The sequence below is a fragment of the Haemaphysalis longicornis genome, unplaced genomic scaffold (genome assembly GCF_048455015.1).
Source record: "Haemaphysalis longicornis isolate Haplotype H1 unplaced genomic scaffold, Haemaphysalis longicornis Haplotype H1 scaffold_1, whole genome shotgun sequence".
NCBI classification, from domain to species: Eukaryota; Metazoa; Arthropoda; class Arachnida; order Ixodida; family Ixodidae; genus Haemaphysalis; species Haemaphysalis longicornis.
In genome coordinates, this window is record NW_027526203.1 from 432717453 (window position 1) to 432737861 (window position 20409).

The 20409-nt window shown below is 45.7% G+C and overlaps 1 protein-coding gene across 1 annotated transcript in view; it reads right to left on the reverse strand.

Moving 5' to 3' along the window:
* Positions 1 to 20409, reverse strand: part of LOC144155742 (uncharacterized) — a 61111-nt gene that overhangs the window by 16844 nt on the left and 23858 nt on the right. Inside the window, exons 4-5 of the mRNA XM_077687356.1 lie at positions 9495 to 10063; positions 9258 to 9399 (exon numbers count right to left, since the gene is read on the reverse strand). Of these exons, the coding sequence (XP_077543482.1) occupies positions 9258 to 9399; positions 9495 to 10063 (711 nt within the window). The remainder of the gene's footprint in view (positions 1 to 9257; positions 9400 to 9494; positions 10064 to 20409) is intronic.

A 20409-nucleotide genomic window follows, 5' to 3' on the forward strand; every position in this document is an offset into this window, starting at 1 on the left:
TACATCAGTGCTGAAAACGTCGGTCTCGTATCACTAGTATTCGTATTATTGCGAAAAACCTCGACGTCACAATATGACTGAGAATGTCTTACGTTCGTCACCGAAAAAAAAAAATACGTCCATACTTTTCTCAGGCTTCAAGCGCTTTTTTCCCTGCCAAAATTTGTTGTCTTGCAATAACCTGTTGGCCTAATTTCAGGAAACACGAATGTTAGTGACCAAAATTTATTATGCCAGCACGCTATTGTAACAGGAGGGGGGCATTAGAATAATTGGCTATATGAAGAGCGCAGATATGCGTGATAGCTGTATAAAACTGTTGTTAAGACGGCTTGAGCAGGGAGGTATTTATTTATTTGGCCTAACTCTCCGATAGAGTGTATTGGTCCAGGATGTGGTGGGGACACTTCACTTGCATGAATTAATACACTTATAAATAAATTACGATTTGGAGGAGATTATTTATGTTGTTACCTTGTATAGGACAAAAATTCTATGCTAAATTCCTAAAATACGACTTTTCTACACAAGTTGAGACATCTTTTGACACCTCCAGTGCGTGGCCTAGTGCAGTCAGAATGGAGAATGGCGGCTGTTTTTTAAGTGCGAATGCACTTCTTAAGCGACCCTGAACCTGCGTCCACCGGCGATGTCCGCGCACGTGGAGATGGGCGCGCGCAGCCTGGCCGCTGACATGGCACATACCCACGTGGGAGATTGGCCAGGAATCTCCTCGTCTTCCTTGGCAACGGGGGGAGATGGGCGCGCGCTGCCTGGCCGCTGACATGGCACATACCCACGTGGGGGATTGGCCAAGAATCGGGCGTGAGAAGGGCTAATGCACCTGCTTAAAGGAGTACTGACACGAAATTTCAAAGCTGAGATCCGCTCTAGCAATCAAGTACAACGACAACACAAATAGGTGTCTGTGAATAAATGCATCTTTCTTTCTTTGTAGTTGTGTGTGTGTGTGTGTGTGATCTCTCTTTCGCGAACATTACCGAACCGCGCAAATTCAACTCGTGCATTCGCACTTTCACATTCTTCCCCTCGGGGAAATGCGGGGAATTTTTGTGCCCATGCCGAAAGGTGTGTGAGGTGGTTCCAGAAATTAAATAAAAACAGCTGTCTGTACTTTCTTATCCCTGATACTGCCTTTTTTTTAAATTGTGGTAACGATGAAGACTTGCAAATGAAGGCTTATAAGCCATCATAATTCTTTATTCTTTATTCGGTGAGCACCCCGCTTTGCCAAAAAAAGGCGTTACAGCACGGGGGTTACAGAATGGAATAAAACAATTCTTCGTTCATACAGCACATATGACAAGCGCGTAAACCTAGGCCGTACACTTAAATCCCTAATAAGCAACTAACATAGTGGTGTATATCCGATAAACCTCACATTTGACCACAAAACATTACAAGAAGTGAGCATGCCTGCAACCGCAAACATGGCGAAAAATAGAGCTGAAACTCGATTCCTACTAAGGAACTTCCATATAGTGGGTATCATTCATAGTTGAATTCTCTACACCGCGGATTTTTTAACAGCGGAGATGTTGTAGCTGGCCGTAATGTGTGGCGCGTAACGCGTAACACGTTAAAAATACCAAGAAAATTCCGAGCGCTCGTGAGCGTGTGCCCCGTGGCGACCATGAGGCGGTTGCCATGAGGAACACGACGATATCGATGCATGTGACGATGACTACTACTAGCACAATACAAAGCGACAACGGAACATGTAAGGAAACAATTTCAAACTAGTACAAACGCGTGGTGGTGTGTCCTTCAGTGCTCGCGTAGAAAGAAATCCTGCAGCTCCTCTATGGTTCAAGCCTTGCGCGACTTAGTGTAACCTTCGTCACACTAGTGTAACCTTTTTATTATGCTGCCATCCCGCTAATCTTCGACAATGTCTTTAACCCAGAAAGGGACTTTGATGTGTTTGTTGTCGCTCGATGCAGCGTGCGACGGAGATTGTTATTCATCATTTCTTTTATAGAAGGCAGATAAATGGCGCGTGGTACGTGTGCCCTGACGGAATTTGGGATTAGCAGAAAACAGTGCCGCACGAAAAAGCGCGGATGGCCGAACCCCCAAAATCCCAAGTTACAAGCCAATAAATGCTACCCAATACGATGTACAAGACGCCACATTACACAGCCTGCACGGTTTGGGCGGGGACGGTCGTGGTTCGATTTCTTCGTGGAAATATTTGCGCCGAACCCGCCTCTACTGCAAATACGGAGACGTCATCACCCGCCGTAGGCGTAGCTAACAATTATGTCGACTGGACGTGAGGTGCGCACGGAAGCGAGCAAGGCGGCTTCGTTTTTGGGACAAAGTTGCGGCTCTGTTTGACTTCGCTGGGTGAAGACAAGAGGCAGGTACGTTGTACGAACGCCCCTTTCTTGGCTAGCGCACAATGTACTCAGCCTTGCTGTTTCCTTTTTCTCTTTTATTTCCCCTCCTCTCGTCGAGGGTATGTAGGTGTCGCCCGGCGAGAGGAAGGGGGTCTTTTGCTGTCTATCTTGCTGTTGGTCACGCGAAGGAGCCCCTACGACGCCGGTTGGAACCCCGCAAGCACTTTGTAATACCACTGTGAACGGTTCCTATATATAATTGTCGTGTATATATTCCTACACATTCGTGACTTGGAGGCTGCATCGTCCCTCACGGTGATACGAGACACGGCGGTGCATTCCTGAGGAAACCAAGAACTAACGTTTACTGAGCCACTGTTCGATAACTGTGCCACTAGAGATATTTGCCAGCGCTATGCAAATTAGAGCTGCTCAATAAGCGAAGCGTAGCATCTCTAGTTGATCTAGTAGAAATCAATTAAAAATATTGATTGATTTGAAAATAACGTATTTTAACCTACGATTGTTTTTTTTTTTTTTGTTTTGTTTATCTACTCGGGGACCGCTGGCCATTTGTGTGATAAAACCAAGGTGTATACCAGATCTCACGAGGGTATGCCCATCCACGTTTACCACTGCATCTCTGTTTAGGGGCGCACACAAAAAGGCTCTAAGGGGCCATCGCAACCACGAAATTTACAAGAGCATCGAAGAAGGCAAAAAAAAAATTACACCCAGTTCCACCTAATGTGAAACTTGCTCAAACGGAGCATAATTCCGTTTAGCTTCAGCTCCTTCCTTGTGCTTGATATTACATTTTTCTTGGCGGCTAATTGTCCTCAATTTGTTTCCGGATATTTCTGGAGAAACAACAGTTACAGCCGTTTTGTATAACCATATTTCCTCCGTATCTGGGCGTTTATTGACAGCAGACAGGTAAATCTGTACCATTTACAACTTCACTGTGTACTAATTGTGACAAGTAAATGAAACTCCACATAATGGTAGAGCTGTCTTATCGGCTAATTTGCGTATAGATTTTTTTCTCGATGCTTAAGATAACACTAGAGTTAGAGCTTTCTTCTGCAATCATACTCCCTCCGTGGGTGGTCATGCTTCACTGCGGAAGAGGCAATGTGGGAAGGGCGGCTCACAAAAAACGAGCTTCCACCGATCTTCCCGAAGTCGGCTTCACCTCTAAACACATATGCGTTGCTGGGTAAATATTTTTTCAGGGGAAAGATACGCTGTCGGATAACGAAATATGAAGCCCCCGGGTCCTATTTTAATTTGTGAATTTTTTCCATGCTAGGAACCACTTTTTGCGCGGCAGAGAAACCTGCTTCGGAGAGAGCGTGGCACGATACCAACACAGACTGTCGCCAAGGCAACCAATAGAACAGCTCCGCTGTTAAAAGAACACAGTTACACTGGATCTGTCAAACAACACCCGACAACAACCGTTGCTTACTCTTGCGACGCAAGCGACCACTTTTCTGTCACAAGCGATGCACCGAGCTTAAGTGGCTTCGACGGTTTCTTTCTCAACAACAACCACCCATTTTTCGATACCCCGAAGAAAAATCAAAATAAACAAAACAATGGGAACATTATGTAGAATGCACCTAGAGCATTCTATGCATTGAAACATTATACAGTGCCTATTAGTGTCTTCTTTGCTTGCGAATTGATTTTTCGGGTTGTGTTTTGTAATATTCATTATTGTTCTCGTCCTGTGCTCTCTCTCATTTTTGGTCTTCGAACACAAACCCACCCCCTAAATGAAATATGTAAACTACTGCCTCTGGGCAATGCTTTATTTGGACCAGGGACGGATTTTGGGTGCGTCTGGAGAGGCGGTGAAAGGTATTTTGCAATAATGATGATGATGATGATGATGATATTATCGTAGACGATAACATATAACAATGATCAATCGCGTTAATTTACGCTCCAGGTACACCCGAGAATTCATTATGGGCTCTTCAAAAACATCAATTGATAATACAATATTATTTTTGTAAATATTTTTACCGGCAAAAGTGCGTATCAGACAACATTCGTCGATATTTCTACGAAAACTAAGTCAGCACGTATGCAGTCATTCCAATTGGGAGGAGTAGGGAAATAAATACGTTATCTATAAATCAGTTCGCACTCGCAAACGCACAAATAAAGCTGACACGAGTATAATAAAACGGCTCTGGTCCAAAACTCTCATAGTTTGAGACTTGACTTGTCCAATGGAAATAATTTTCATACGTTGCTGGTAATCGCTGGACCTCAATTGGTTATTCGAATCAGCACCCGTGGCATAGCTGTTTGTACAATGATTAGTAGAACTGACTCGAAACAATAGTGACATAGCTGTGATTGACTCTACTGTAAGTACTAAATATCAGGGTATGTGGGCCTAATTGTAGTGTGCCACTTCCAGGGAAGTCAGGGGCCGCCGCACATTACTGGCACCATGAACAGCAATAACCACCATACAGCACTATTTTTTTCAATATCGAAGGCAAGGGAAACAGCTAAAAGCGTCTTGCTTTACACACATTGGACAGTGTAAACTATACGGCAGTGCCTGCACGACCCTTAAAGGAGTACTGACCCCAAATTTTGATTCCTAAAAAATGATATAATTGGCTTCAGTATTTTGTACAGATGCCTCATAGAAATTTTTGCAGCGATCCGAGGCCGGAATCACATCTAAAATCGATTTTGATTGTCCAGGCCGCGAGCTTCCACAAATCGGCAGCACTAGCGCAATCGCTTTCGGCGTGACGAAACATTGGCCTACGTGTCTGGCCGGTTCAGGGTGACGTCATATAGTCGTTTTCAGAACCGGAAATGATATCCTGCGCTGCTGTTGTCGGTGGTATTCGTTTGGGCAGGAGACGTGGGCGTAGCTGTGTGAGCAATGCTTGTGAACGTTGCGTGTTCGACGTCTTTGCTCTTCAGTTCGTTGCCGGCGCATGGTGTTCGGCACTGGGTGCGCGATGTCGACGGGCACCGCGGCGATGCGGCGGTGCGCGTCGCCGAGCTCGCCCAAGTTGTGCTATGGCAAGCTCGCGGGTATGCGAAGTACTGCTCCTGGAAGCCTGCCCGAGCAAATCGACGACGACGCCAAGGTACATTATTTTCCACGCGACGACATGCAGCGCTAAATGTGGACTTTGTGGAGTTCGTGCACGCCGGCGGCCGCAAGAACTGTCGCCCAAGCCAGCGGGCTCGGGGTTGCACGGGTCACCTTGGGTGTTGGGAACTTAGTACCGTGGCGACTATTTGATCGCTGGTATCTGTACAACTGCGAATGACCATCCCTTACACAACTTTTCACCACACTATCATCCCCTTTTTTGCATATGAAGCTTTATTTTGGCAATAATTTCCGTTTCTGCGATCGGTGACCAAGACATCTGCCGCGGCCTGTTTTGATTCTAGCGCGCAGGTGGCGCCATCTTTCGACCGCTCGCCGCACCGTGGTGCCGACAGTGCTGGGTCGGAGCGCCGAACAATCCTCCCTGTTCTGTGGCCGAACCTCCGCTGCTGGTCAGCGTAGGCTTACCATCGCGGCAAATATCTGAACGCCACTTTTAAATTCAGCGCTGATAACAACTCCTAGCACAATTTTCAACACACTAACATCTAGTTTCTCGCATGTAGAGCTTCTTTTTTGTGATCAGATTGATTAGAAGAGTGGCGACAAGCTGTTGTTGCTATCACGGTCTGCGCCGGTTCGAGCCGCAGTGATATTAAAAAACGGACGACGGCAAAGACATCGCCGGCCTAATCGCCTGGCCTAATAAAGTTGTTCTGTCTGTCGAGTGGCAGTGACTCATCTGAGTCTGAAGACTCAGACGACATGTCGACTGCGCGGGCGAGTCGCGGACCATGTGCAATCGTAGCAGACGATGCGGCGAACGCATGGAGGAAAGAAAAAACGTCCCTGACGTCACGGGTGAGACCGTGACGTAAGGCTGCCCGTTTGCAGGCTGGCCTTCGAACGGCCATTTTCCCGCGCGGCGACCAAATTTGAAATTGGTTGCAATAAACGTGCTATAATTAATTCTGTGATGGCGGATGACGGCTTTCGGTTCGATTTTCGTAATTACTGGGCCAATAGGTATTCTTTACAGCATAAAAACTGAAAGCGAGAAATTTCGTGTCAGTACTCCTTTAAAGGGGTCGTGAAGAGAAAATGCATTTGTCTTTGTTTAATTCTGTCTGCTTGAACGACCTTTTAATAAGAACATAAATCCAAAATATTTTCACAATTCATTGGTTCTGGAATTTAGGAGACGCTTTTTAAAATTTTCATTTGGAGGCGCATCGCAAGTGACCATGCACGCATCGTCGGTCGGCAGCGCAACTATATAGCAGTGACGTCACATTAAGAACATTCGAGAGTTAAAAGCTCTTTGTGTATATTGTCCCGTACAGCGGCAAACCCGATATTTCGAAAATATTACATCATTTATTCGTTGCTATAAACAGTTTGCTATCGACGTGACCGGCGTCGCGACCACTTCAGTTTATTGGCAACCATTGTGGCAGAACGCACACCTGCTGGCTGCTTCTACGGTTTGTAGCCCGTTTTCCTGCTGTAGTTCACATTATTTTGCCGAAATATCTTCAAAATCTTACCTGTTTCTATCAAATGGCACAAAAACACTCAAGCAAAAAAGTGTGGCTGTGGCTTGGCTACGCTAACCTTGGATATGCAAAGTGCCCCGTGTCCCGTGCCCCGTGTGCGATTGCAACTTGCGGCCGCCGGGCCAGCCCAATGTTACGGCCAGCCTAGAATGTCACTTCACGCGTTGCGGAGGAAAGTCTCGGTGAAACCACAACTGTTTTTTCTTCCTATTTGCCGACATCGGGCAACGAAACGGGTATGCATTGTTTGTTTATCAAAGTTCCACAGTTATAAGTACCCAAACGACACAATTTTTTGAAGCTCTCTTCACTAACCCTTTAAGCTCTTCTATTGATTTTAAGTAAATGTGGCCAAAAACATAATTGAAATTCATTCGCTCACATGCTGCAATTGCCAAACCTTATGTTTCGGTCTTTAGTACTTCCTCAGAGTTAATGTTTGCGCATCTTATGATGCTGTGAGCTTACATTGATCAGACTACTATGGTCAACGTACTTCTGAACACTTCATAGATGCAATAGCACAAGCGTGAACTCACGGGGCGTGTCATCTTCGAGAACTAGGCAGACGAAACACAAGAAGCAGATGCAAAAAACACTTGCAGCTGCATAGGCCACAAAATATTGCCGCGTATGATGAAGTGCCATCTGCCCATAAGAGATAAAAAAGCTGCTTAAATACCAGTTACTTTAGCATTGTAGAGATGAATTTAGTGCTCCAGAAAATAAATGATACCGTCCCTTTTGTCCGCATTTTGAAAAGGTTGCTTGAGACTAAGCGCGTTGTATTCTGAGCAATTTGTTTGAGACCTGAGCTCTTCCGAAAAAAGCGCAAAAATGATTATAACTTTGTCAGCCTGCACAAAACAAAAAAAAAAACTCCCACCTCCCCTCGCGGGAACCCCTGTGTAGATATGACGCATAGGCGGAGCGGCGAAGGGACCGCGTTTTATAACGCGCATAACGTTGAGGGGACTGCGTAAGCCGGTCCCAGTCGATGACGACGTTGGCGTACTTGTAAAGCGGCGTGGTCTCTAGGTGTTTGACCCAAGCGTGGATGTTGCTTCGCCGGAGAACGGCACACCGGTTATATGCGCAGCGCGCCCGAAGGAGAGGAAACCGCGGGAGAGAGTACTGCACATGCGCCGGCCCCAGCGCGTCTGCCGCGGCTATGACGCAACACAATCCAACACAATCCACTTTAATCCAATCCAATCCAATACAATCCAAGCCAAGTCAAGCCAATCCAATCGAATCCAATCCAATGCCCCTCGCGAGAGTGTGTTCGCTATCGGAGAGGAGAGGGGGTGAGCGGCGGAGAGCGCAGCTGGCGCGGCGAGGAGAATGGGGGAGGGGTGGACAACGCCGGCGACGACGGCGACGACAACGACAACGACGACGACGCCGGAGGGACAAGGCGAGTGAATCAGATGCTCTGCATCTAAAACTAATGACCTGGTACATTTCATCAGAACATGTGTATACGAACTGTATTTCTATTGAAGCCTAAGAAAACGCCTTAAATTTTGCGTTTACTTCGGCTGGCTTCAAAGTCGCGATAACCCGCCTGACAACGCCGCTTTACTCAAAACAGGGCAAAGGCGCCAGGAGGAACGGCACGCACTTTTCGGTACGCCGCGTTACTTTTGGTTGCAGTGGCGGACAGCAATTTGAGGCCGCCATAGCGAATGGTGCCGAGAATCCGAGCGGCGCAGCGTTACAATGAACTACGTGTTAGCAGAGATTTAGGTAGGTTCCCTCGATCTCCAGGTTTTTTTTTTTTTTTTTTTGGGGGGGGGGGGGGGGTTGATAATGGTGAGCTCTCCCCACCTTTCTCTGCGTGCATCCATCTCTACCGCTTTTAAATAGTTTTAATCGCGGAAATATCATTATTTTCTGGCTTTCCTGCGCGATTTCGAAGACACGAGGGCGTTTTATCACTTCGGTTCAGGAAGAAGGATGCACGCATGGGCCTTCATCGCGACCTATTTTTAGGCCGTCTGAGGGTGCGAGGGAGGAAGGGGGCGCTGGCCCCCACCACTTCCCCTCCAGACCCGCCACTGATTTAGAGTGGACGGTTCAACGAATGTGTTAAACAATGCGTTAATATAACATCGTTTGTCATTGACTGTACGAATTGGTAACGCAAAAGACCCCCAGTTATCTGAAAACGCGTGCGGCTGAACGGAACAATTAGGACAGTAAATAGAATATTTTTGAACATTCAGAACAGCTTACCCGCGAACGGAATTCCGTACAGCAACAGCCTGAATATAGTCCGTGATGGGCAAAGTTCTTCCTGCCCAAGGTCCATGAACTTCTTGCCAGCGTTGAGCGCACTGGGCCCTTCTTCGCATACACTGTCGTCGTAATCTTGAATCTGTGGATGTGTGAGTGAGCAGGGTAAGAAACACCAAATAAATGGCCCAGGAAACGACTGGCACTAAATGTTCTATTCGAGTGTTATTGCCTTACCACATCGACGTTTCCTTGAGCCCACTGTCTGAAGAGGTAGTCTTCGCACGTGCAGGCCCATGGATTGCCGGACAGCCAGATGGCCGATATGTTCCTATCAGAAACCAATTGAACAGGGAAGGCGCGTAGCTTGTTCATGCGAACATCAAGCACAGTCGTCGACTCGGGAATGGTTGCAGTCTCAATTTCCGACAGCAAATTGTTCGCTGTGTAGAGTGAAACGAGGCTGGGTGCCTTCTGAACCAATCTGTCATCCAGTTTCCTCAGTCGGTTCCAACTGAGGTCCAGAGAGTAACTGAGCCACGGGAACATTTCCGGGAGCTCCCTCAGCCCTCTGCGGGAACAGTCGACGAAGATGCCGGAAGTAAATGGGCTGCGGTGGTGGCATGCACAGGTGCAGCTCTCGCTACAGTTCGCGATCCATGGGACCAGGTCGTTTGCGGACATGTTGAACAGCGGTTTTCCCCTGTGCCAGGAGGGTCCCCGGCAAATGGGATCGCCTTTTGCAATGAGTGAAACGCTGCCATTCACCAGCCAGGAAAGCTGACAGTCGCAGTACAGAGGATTTTCTGTGAAACAAAAATGTTCAATCTATTGGGGCCAAGTAACATAGCAAGAATGCTAGGTGTAACAATTATGTGTATTTAAAAGCGAACGTGGGCATCGGCTGATTTGGCAGACTGTATACATATATAAACATGCGAGCACGTGTCGTTCTCTCTATTAAACAAGAATTTGATGGCAAGAAACTTCGGGTTTATTTATTTCTTAGACACAAATCAATAAAGATCTATACGTGAAGGAGCCGGATAAAATGTTTGACAAACTAAATTCGAACTTTTGAAATAACTTTTTCTGATATGATATGCGGGCTCCGCAACGTATGGGCAACTAGCACCACTATCACTCGCGCCCTTAATGACGCTGACTTCTGGAGCGGGCGGCGGTTTAGAGCGGTGAAATATTGGTACTTGTTTGATTTGTCTCGAATAATAATTCCTCATTTTTGTTACACCGAAGCTGTCTACGGCTAGGCAAAACCTTCTGCGTGTCAGTGAGCCCAAGTTCCTCCGAAGCACGGGGTGCACATGCGCGAAATAAAATGAAAGCCGCAACGCTCAAAAGGAAAAGAGAACGTTGTGGTACCTAGGGAGGAAAGACAGTTTTCTTCCTCCATGGGTTATCTCGCAGCGAAGCCTGCCTTGGCCACGTGTTTGTGGTGTAGTTGGACAGCGACAAAGGTAAAGTGTTGCACAGTGTGTTACGGAATGTTGTAATTTATTTTGTAAAAGAATTGCCATGTTTCAAATTGATCATAAAAAACCTATGACACAGGGTGTCACTATATCTTGTTTCGCGTTATGGAACATGCAAAAGTTGGCGAAGTTGTGAAGAAGGGCTCCCGCATGGCGTACAGCGAATGCTCTACAAAATTGTTAAAAAAGCGTCACAAAAAGCGCACTCATCTTGGCTTCTCGAAAACAGGAATCCCCAGCGCCCCCTCTGATGTTCTGTATTTTTTTAGAATCATTTTGTTTGAGAATAATTATTGATGCTGATTTGGACGGGCTTTTTCCTCTCGAGTGAGGCCAAAGTGCTCACATACGTTGATGACGTGGCCGTTTTCTGCGAAAACAGGGGGAGAATCATAAAAGCGATAATCATAATTAAGGACTTTTCCGAGTAATGAATGGTTCTGTTAACTGGGCAAAATGTACTGATTATTTTTTTAATGGAAAGTAGAAGTCGACATCCTGTGGGTTTGAGAACGTGATGCCGTTGCGCACGCCGGTGCGCTATGTGGGGGGTACATCTTCAGACCATTACGAACAAAACGACCAGTACTGGAACGGCAAACAGCAAAGACAAGGTGAAAGACAACGAAAGAGGGGGTCACGCATATTCTGTCTAAAGACGATAGTCTTTCTCTGGCTACTTCAACGTAAAAGTTTTTGTCTGTCTGTATGTCTCTCGGTATGTTTGCCTGCCTGTCCCTCAATCAAGCCGCCCTGCCAAAGTGAAACGAACTCGATAACGAGACCTTAATATATACAAAACATTTCCAAATTACTAAATCTGGTGTCAATGCTCATACTTGCCAAGTCTGTTGAGCAAAAAGAAAACATTACGTATATTTCAGGCAAAACAACCAAACATAATTGATATCTGCAGGCTTCTTTTAGTTAAAATTATAAGGCTGCTTGATCATTGATGTGTGCGTTAACAAGAAAGAATATTTCTTGAAATATTCCTAACCCAAAATACAAAAAAGCTCGCGGCGCCCTCTCAGGTCGGAATTCCAAGGAGTTTAACAGAGCAGTGTAAGTCGAGAAAAATATAATTTTTCTTTATCGTGGGAGGAGGGAGATGGAGTGGAGCATGAGAGGTGGGTGGGGAAGAGAATAGAGGCATTTACGAGGCGCAGGCGCACAGAAGGCTATGGTATTTCAACGAGATTTGCAGTGAACTAAGAGAATACGCGGCCAATTTTTTGCACGTGCTCCAGTTTGCAATCTTTTTCTTTTAACCAGTCAGTCCTACGTGTTGCAAGTCCTCCTCTGTTCGAGAGTTCATGTTCAGAGAATGGGTTGTGTGTTTGCCGTTTCGGTATGGTTATGGGCGTAGGAGCGTGCCAGTAAAACTAATCTTCTTCGGTGAAGGAAGGAGGGTGGTGTCGGCATATGTCACATTTATACCGTACAGCTTGTCAACCTTCTTGTTTTGCTTTTACGAGATGCGAAATAACCTTTTTTAGGATCTTTAATGCAAACAGCACTAGCCAGTTCATCACCGACGTTTATTCTTTCCTCTTCTGATAAAGATGCGGTACAGCGAAAGGCGGATTTGACTCGCTTAAGTTTATGTGCGGTTTTCCCTCGAGTCACAAGGGGAATGTGGCCGCCGATGCGAGAGCCCGAGGTCTTGTCATCCCGGCCCCCTTGTACCAAGCCCCGTTCTTAGACATGGTGAGCGTAACCTTCACCGAATATTTGAGCATATTGAGACTCAACAGAAGAACATTTCCACCACCGGACAAAAGTCTCACTAAAGAAGAGCACACTCTCAGGAGATTACAGACGGACACACTACCCACACTGGCTAGACTACACTGCTGGTACCCCACGTTATATTCACCTTTTTTCCCGCACTGCCGGGAGAGGGCAGACGCGTACCACACAGTGTGGGAGTGCCAGTACATACCAACAGTACACCCACTCACAAACACGTCAAGGTAGCAGTGGGAGGCCACCCTGCGCAGCGATGACCCTGCCTGCCAGCGATGGCTGGTAGAGAGAGCCATAGCGGCGAAGGAGGCCAGTGGAATCCCGATTGGGATAGCCACGTTCTTTCCTCCCTCTTTTTTTTTCTTTTGAATAAAGATATTTTAAATCAATCAACCAATCAATCCCTCGAGTACTTCACCACCGTATCAAGGACGACCCTAACCAAGAATTTGAAGGAGCTGCTCTTCTCGGTACCGCTACATCGGTCATTACAATTATTATACTGCCCTGTTCTTGGTGCGCTTGTTTTATTTCGTGTAAAAAATGGCTGTCCCAGCGCACGTGAAAACATTAAGTTACATACCGGCACCCTCTCCGCTAATACATGGATGGAAGAAAAAGGATTGTTTGTTGCCTGGTCAACAAGTTTCACATTATGTAGAAAACCGGAAATAGTTGAGCATGTGTTCACGGAGTGCTGCAACGCCATTTTATAACGAAGCTTTGGTGGCCAGATTAAAACGTGCGTCCCTCGCGTCATGAAACAGGTGTCTATCCGATTGCTCCATTTCGAAATCTTCGAAGCGGTTCGGAAAACTTGAACGACAACCAAAGGATCCTTCACGATAAAGCTTCGCGTTCAACCATCGTCGTTGTTTGACGGAGGGGGCATGGTTTTTTTCTGCGATACGTTGTAAAGGACTTCAAAGGGAGACCGCCTTGTTTAACCAGATGGCATACGATTTCTTTCAGTAGAAAGTGATAGCGGTGTGCCGTACGACCTCATCATGACTCTACGCCTACATGCCATTTAGAGGTCAAGGATGGCGGTACGTCATGCCGTTCCTCAAGCGTTCCCTGTGAGCAGTTACTGTGCCTGAAGTATAACCACAATGTATGAGATGTGCAAGCTACAAGATCCTAACCACGAATACCTACCTGTGAGAATAGATAACGACTTTTGATCTTTGTTTCTCCGTCACCAAAAGCTTGTTAGACAGTTTTTAATATCTTCTTGACTTGTGTATTTTCGAAAACCGGTAATAAGAAAGTGCACTGTGGTTCAGTGACATGAAGCATTGCGTGAGTGGTATCCCAACGACAGAGTTCAATTCCTGGGCGGGTATTTTATTTTTCTTCTAATTGGCCAAATGTCAGCCTTGTGTCCACGCGCCTCTTTTGACCCAGAGTGTACTACACGGAGGAGACGCGCCCCCCGAAGGCGCGGACGAAACGTCTTTCAGTTGAACGTCTACGATGGTTCTCAGGGAGTTCAGCCACTGCATACGCCTCGGCTCGTCTTTTGGCGTTGAATGGTACTATACATGGTAGCCCTGCGTGGTGATGATAGGCTTATACACTCATTTCTGCAGCGAACAACCTGACAATAGGGGGTGGTGGCCATTCCTAAAATATCGCTAATGCGCAATCACAAGAAACGGCGTTACAGGTAACACGTAACTATTTTCCATTCTACCCTAAACGCTCAGGCTTTCGCGGATAAAACTCAACCGAATTTCGGAGGCATTAAGGGCTAGGAGTGCAAAGCTCACTTCGAGGCCTTCCGATTGGCAGAAACCCAATTATTTCTAAAAGAATACTGTTCAGAGTAAGCAAAGCTCAATGGATACATTTCACGCACGACTGGCCTTCCATGATAAAAATTAACAAAAAGAACTACAGAAATTCAGGAAATTGCCTACTAATGCATAGCATTCTTATACCGCTCGTCTACATTGTGGATTCTTTACAGCCAAATTTCTAAGTTTTTCCAAATTCCGTTCGACCAATAATCTCTATTTACGTTATTACAACGATTACCGGTGGAACGTCCACCAAATCTGCCTTTTTGTGGAAATGCAGGTTCGCCGCTATTTCTATTTTTTCTGTATTTATGATTTTTTGGATTTGCAAAACGTTGTTCGACCAATTATCTCCAAAAACGCTGTGATAACGATTACAGGTAGAACTTCCCTCAAATCTGCATTTTTGGGGAAATGCAGGGCGTTACACAGTTCACCACTTTTAGGTATATTTCTTTTTTTCTTAGTATTTGGTTTATCAAAATTCTGTTGGACCAATCTCCACTTACGCTACTGTAACGATTGCAGGTGGAACTGCCGCCAAATCAGCATTTTTGTGGAAATGGGCGGATGTTTCACGGTTCCCCACTTTTCACTATTTATTTTACTATTTTTCTATTCTGGTTTTTCAACATTCTGCTAGGCCAATTATCTCCATTTACCCTATTATAAAAATTACAAGTGTAACTTCCAGTAAAATTGCATTTTTGTGGAAATGCAGGGCGTTAAAAACGGTTCTTGGGGGGGGGGGGGGGGGGTACTCGGCAAAGAATTCACCGTATTAAAACATTTTGGCGTGTCTTTTCCCTCAAAGTACTATAAATCAGTATACGTGATGCGCAACATATGCCTCTTTCGGATCTGCCGATTACGTTCCAGTTTGGAACTTCTTTTTCTTCTGTGTTTACGTTAATTAAATCAGCTCGCCAGGCACATTTTTGGTAAAGTTACAGCCAAAAGCCGAAATATAAACGCAGTCACCGTAACTTCAAGAACCTTCCATTCATGGCGGACGCGTTAGAAAAGAGCTGCGCGCTTTTTCACATTTTCGTCAGGAAATCTGCCATGTAAGTTCTCATCCTTTTGTACTCTTTCATGAAGCTCTACAGCACCTTTGTACCAAATTTGAACCTCGGAAGACGAATAATTTTACTTTTTCTCCGGCGCCGGGGAGGCCGCGCGCGCTCAGTCACATGCGAGCACAACAAACATAGCTAACTTCCGCGACAAGGTGACCAGTCGAAGACCGCACTCTCTTTATCGCGTTGCTCTTCGGATAGGTCTAAAAGTTAAATCAGCTCCCTAGGTGCATTTTTAGTAAAGTTAAAGCCAAAAGCCAAAATGTAAACACAGTCACCATACGTTTGAGAAGCTTCCATTCATGTCGGACACGCTTACACGGAGCTGCGACAGCTCAGCTTCAAACTAGCCAGCTGAGCATCAGCTGAGAGGCTCAGATTCTCTTGACCAGCTTCTCTTTGGCCAGCTGAGCTTTCAACTAGCCATTTTTTTCGTAGCTATACACTTGAGAATGGCAGTAGCTTACCTTTCCAACAGCCAGACGTCAGTGAACCTCATCAGTACGCCAGCTAGTCAGCTTACTCCTCTGTATCTCTGTAACACGTAAGCCCTGTCTAATTTGCGTTTGCATTTGCCGGCCTCAGCCAATCGCAGAGCTGCCACCTATGACATTATAGGATGTGTTGCGGGAAATGAGCTAGTGGGTCGCATGGCCATTCCCTTCTTTCCTAATTATATAGCTTATTAAAGCAAAGTTTACGTTAAAAGTGCTGTCAGTATGATTCTAACGAGGCAATCTTTAGAATGAACAACTGTTTTGTTTTGTCGACATGGCCCCTTTAGTTGGGATTTTATAGGGTTAAGCGATGTTAGAAGGAAAGGAGAACGCTTCATGATGCTCACTAGCGGGCATAATCTGTGCTACAGTGGATCCCGAGAGAAGAAAGGACACGGGGTGGGATTTTTAATCCACCGAAGAATACAGGGAAACGTGGAGGAGTTCTTCAGCATTAGCAAGAGAGTCACGCCCGTTGCCATCAAGCTAAACGAGCGATACAGGTTAAAGATAGTACAGGCCTGCGCCAACAACCAGCTATGGTGATGAAGCCGTAGATAGCTTCTACGAGAACGTCGAATCAGCAATGAAAAAGGCAACAACGCAGTTCACTACTGGGATGGGAGATGTTAACGGAAAGGCCGGTTAGAAGCAAATGGGAGAAAGGTCAGTATGAAACTTTGAAATGGACAGTCGAAACAGACAAGGAGATAAATTGATGGGATTCGCAGAGAAAAAACAATATGGCGTTAATGAACACGTTATTCTACAAACGAAAGAATACGAATTGTACATAGAAAGATCCGGTGGTACAACCAAAAACGAAATTGACTTCAGTCAACACGGGTATCGTGCAAGATGTAGATTCAGAGTAAGATTGAGAGTAAAATTCAAGATGCAAGTAAAATTTAAAGCAGCGATCACAGGATGGTTAGATGCAAGCTAAGGCTGAATCTCAGAAGAGAAAGAATGAAACTCCTGAAAACTATACTCGGATACAACTCAAGAAAAGTGCGGCTTTTCTTCATCAAAGGACCCCCTTCCAGCCAATGGTGTCGCCGTATCAACGTGACGTCGCGGTAGACCGCCTCCACGCCGCGCTCACGGAAGAAATCACAAAACATGTTCTTCCGCGCTTCCGGACTTCTACCAAAATGGCCGCCTCCGCTGTTCGCGTCAAACCGTCGGCGTCGTCGGGCTCTCTGAGGACGATTTTTAGTGCCGTTCAGTCGTATTCATTGTTTGCGTGTTGTGTGCAGTGTTCTTAACATGCTCGGTAATGACAATCGCTACGGTGTTTTTTCTTCTGCTTTGTGAGCGCTCGCGTTGCCGGTAAGCAGCCGCCGCTGCAGTTACTGCAGTACGCTGTATGATACGAAGCTGTCGTCGTCATCCTGTGCGGGCGTTTGGCCTTGAGCGTGAAGTACCGTTCTACCGTTTAGTACCTCCTGTGTCTGTGCTACATACGTTATCGCACCAGTGTCTGCGACAGGGGGCGATAACTCCTTGTTTATTTCTCGTAGATTACGCCAGCAAGTTATTAACGCCATGGACAGTACGCACGGGGCGAAACGCAAGCCACGCGACGGCGCGCGCTGCATTTCGTTAAAGCATATATGTCGAGCCGTGTGTCCATGTCGGGCGCAAGCGTATTCGCCCAAATTGTGATCAAGTTGCCAAATACAAGAAGCAGAATTTTCGCACTTTTTGACCGTGAATGCGTACGAGCTGTAGCTTAGCTACGCGATGGGATTTAATATGCCACCTTTTCTATTTTTTTTCTCGGTTACGCTGAGATACCATTGTTAAATGTGTTAATTGCCACAAGTATGTTTTGTCGCCTGTTTTTTGTTGGAGTGCCTTAAGTTGTTGTTTCGGACAAAAACCTTTGTGAATTAAATACGAATAGGCATCTGCTTTGAGTTTGCATTGTCTATGATAATTAAGATTCCACAGGAGTGTTACCACTGTAAGTTCAATTTCATTGTCCCGTTTATGCTTTGTGAATGAGCTGTGGTTCGCGATAGTGACATTGCATTAGCTAGATTTCACCGGTATGACCAGCTGCAACAATGCATGTGAAGACATGAAACGCAGCACTGAAATCAAATAAACCACCTTTCAGCTTTTTCTACACATGCGCATGCATATTGTTCACCAAATCAAATTCTTGCATGAGATGTGCATTATTGAAGCTATATAGACACTGCCCGCCTTGTGTTTGTCTCTTAAGTAAGAAGCTGCTGCTGCAATGGTCATCTGCATGCACGTGCTCTAAATTCAAAATAGAGCATTCAGGGTGGAAAACAGCTCAGCATTTCATCCATTCTCACTGTTGCGTCACAAGTGGCCGCTGGAGCGAGAAGCTCGCTGCTCCAAGTCAAATAGCAAGCTGCTGCTTGCCACAGCACTGTTCGCAACTCAACTCGTGCAATGTCTACACATATATTAGGAGTGTAAATCACAATGACAGAATATGAATTGATGCCCACTTCATAACACAGGCAATGAAGTCTGTTTGAAGGGTTACGTAGTGATCTGCACTGATTGATGACATGTCGGTTGAGTTGATGCATGGAACCACACATATGGTACACATCGCTGCACTGAAACTGGTCAATGCATATCATACTTTTCTTGCTACGCAAAGGCAAAATCGGATCATATGTTCAGGAGGAAATTTATAATCTCGCCAAATATGCACTACATGAAATGATTCCCATACATGGGAGGATCGATTGAAACCAACCTTGTTTCCCCCTCCCAAAGCTTTGGGGATTGTTTTTAACATTGTGATTCTGCATTTTATCCAGTGGAGTAGGCAACAGATAAAACCTATTTATCCTAAGTCGTGCGTAAGACAGCAGATAGCTAAATAGAATCAAATTAGAAATAAAACACCGAAGCAACGTTTCTTGTCCTCACTGCTGTATCCTGTCAGATTTGGCTCAGACAGCTAAACAGACGCACTGCTGAATTATGCATAGCAAATGAAACGAGCAATAAGACACTTAAACAGATTTATTTGTTCTCAATGTTCTACAAGAAGACAACTTGGCTCAGCCAGCCACACGGACACACAATCTTCAGTTACATGCTTTCACGTAGGCATTTAATTTGCAACTTTGTTTCTGCATCCAATACACGCATAAGTGTCCAAACAATGTAAAAAACGTGGGGTGAAAACTCGAGCTAGCGTCTTTTCCTGTAGGTGAAACTTGCCTTTATAGCCATTTATATAGTGTCGCACAAGGAGCCGTAGAGCCACACTGCAGATGATTCTGCTTGAAGTGAATTTGCGAACTCGCTTGACTCTGCTTGCACACACCTCATGCTACACATGCGAATAGCCATCCTCCCTGTGCAGCGAAAACTATCGCATAGTGCAAGCGTGGCCCTGCTTCCAGAAAATAGTTTGGAACAGTGTGGGTTTCCTCTAGCTCGAGATGTACAATTTTCTTTTATGGATACGTCTGCCACGCAGTGTCTTGTCAGGACTGCATTCATTCGGCCTAATTCCTGCACCACACTTGCAACAAATGCAATCAGAAACCAAGCACTGCAACAGCCTTTTCTGATTCTCATAGCTACATATCAAGGCAACCAGTCCTGAGCCAGCACCACACAATACACCGCTCGGTTCACTACAGCAAATGATATCGTGCATCGATTGTTGAAATAACTTGTCACCCTCACTGTCATACTGGAAAATCCCTGTCGACTCTACAACACAGCATACAACACTCAGTAATGGCAAATGAAATAAAAACCAAACACTGCAATTCCATCTTCTGATTCTCATAGCTACATATCAAAGCAATCAACCATGAACAAGTTACGAGTTACCATGAACAAGTGCACACACAGGCAGCTCAGTTAACTCCAGAAATAAGTCTTAATAACGCACACAAACAGCATGTCTGGTCTTCTCTGCTGTCTGATGGAGTTTCTTGCTCCTGCAGCTATGGAAACACACCTACTTAAGCTAAATTGCGCACTCCACACTAACTGAAAGGGGCAAAGGCGGCACTGGCGAATAGCTGGCTGCCTTACACATCTTCAAAGGACTCGATACCAGATAGGTCACTGTCGGAGTCCATGTCACCTTCATCCAGATGGATTATAATAGGTTGAACATGCGCACTTGCTCCACCGTCTCCCCTGAACTTTGTTTCAATGCTGATCACATGCTGAACTGCGTTTGCCCAGTGTTGAGCTGTTACCTTGGCAGCTTCTTCCCTCAGGAGCACCTCTACATCTGCCAGCTTAAATGTGGCATTTCTGGCTGCGACACCTCGTTTCATCTGCGCCCATATGAGCTCAATGGGATTGAGCTCACAATGGTAGGGTGGGAGCCTAAGCACAATACATCCTGCCCTTTCAGCTGCACCGTCAACACGATATTTGATGTACCGTGTCTTTACAGAGGTCACAAGGCTGAGGAGCTCCTTTTTAAGCATTTTTTCATCCCAAGCAAGTCCTTTGGACGTCAGCCAGTCCTGAACGACCTGTTTGCGCGAAGACGTCGTAGG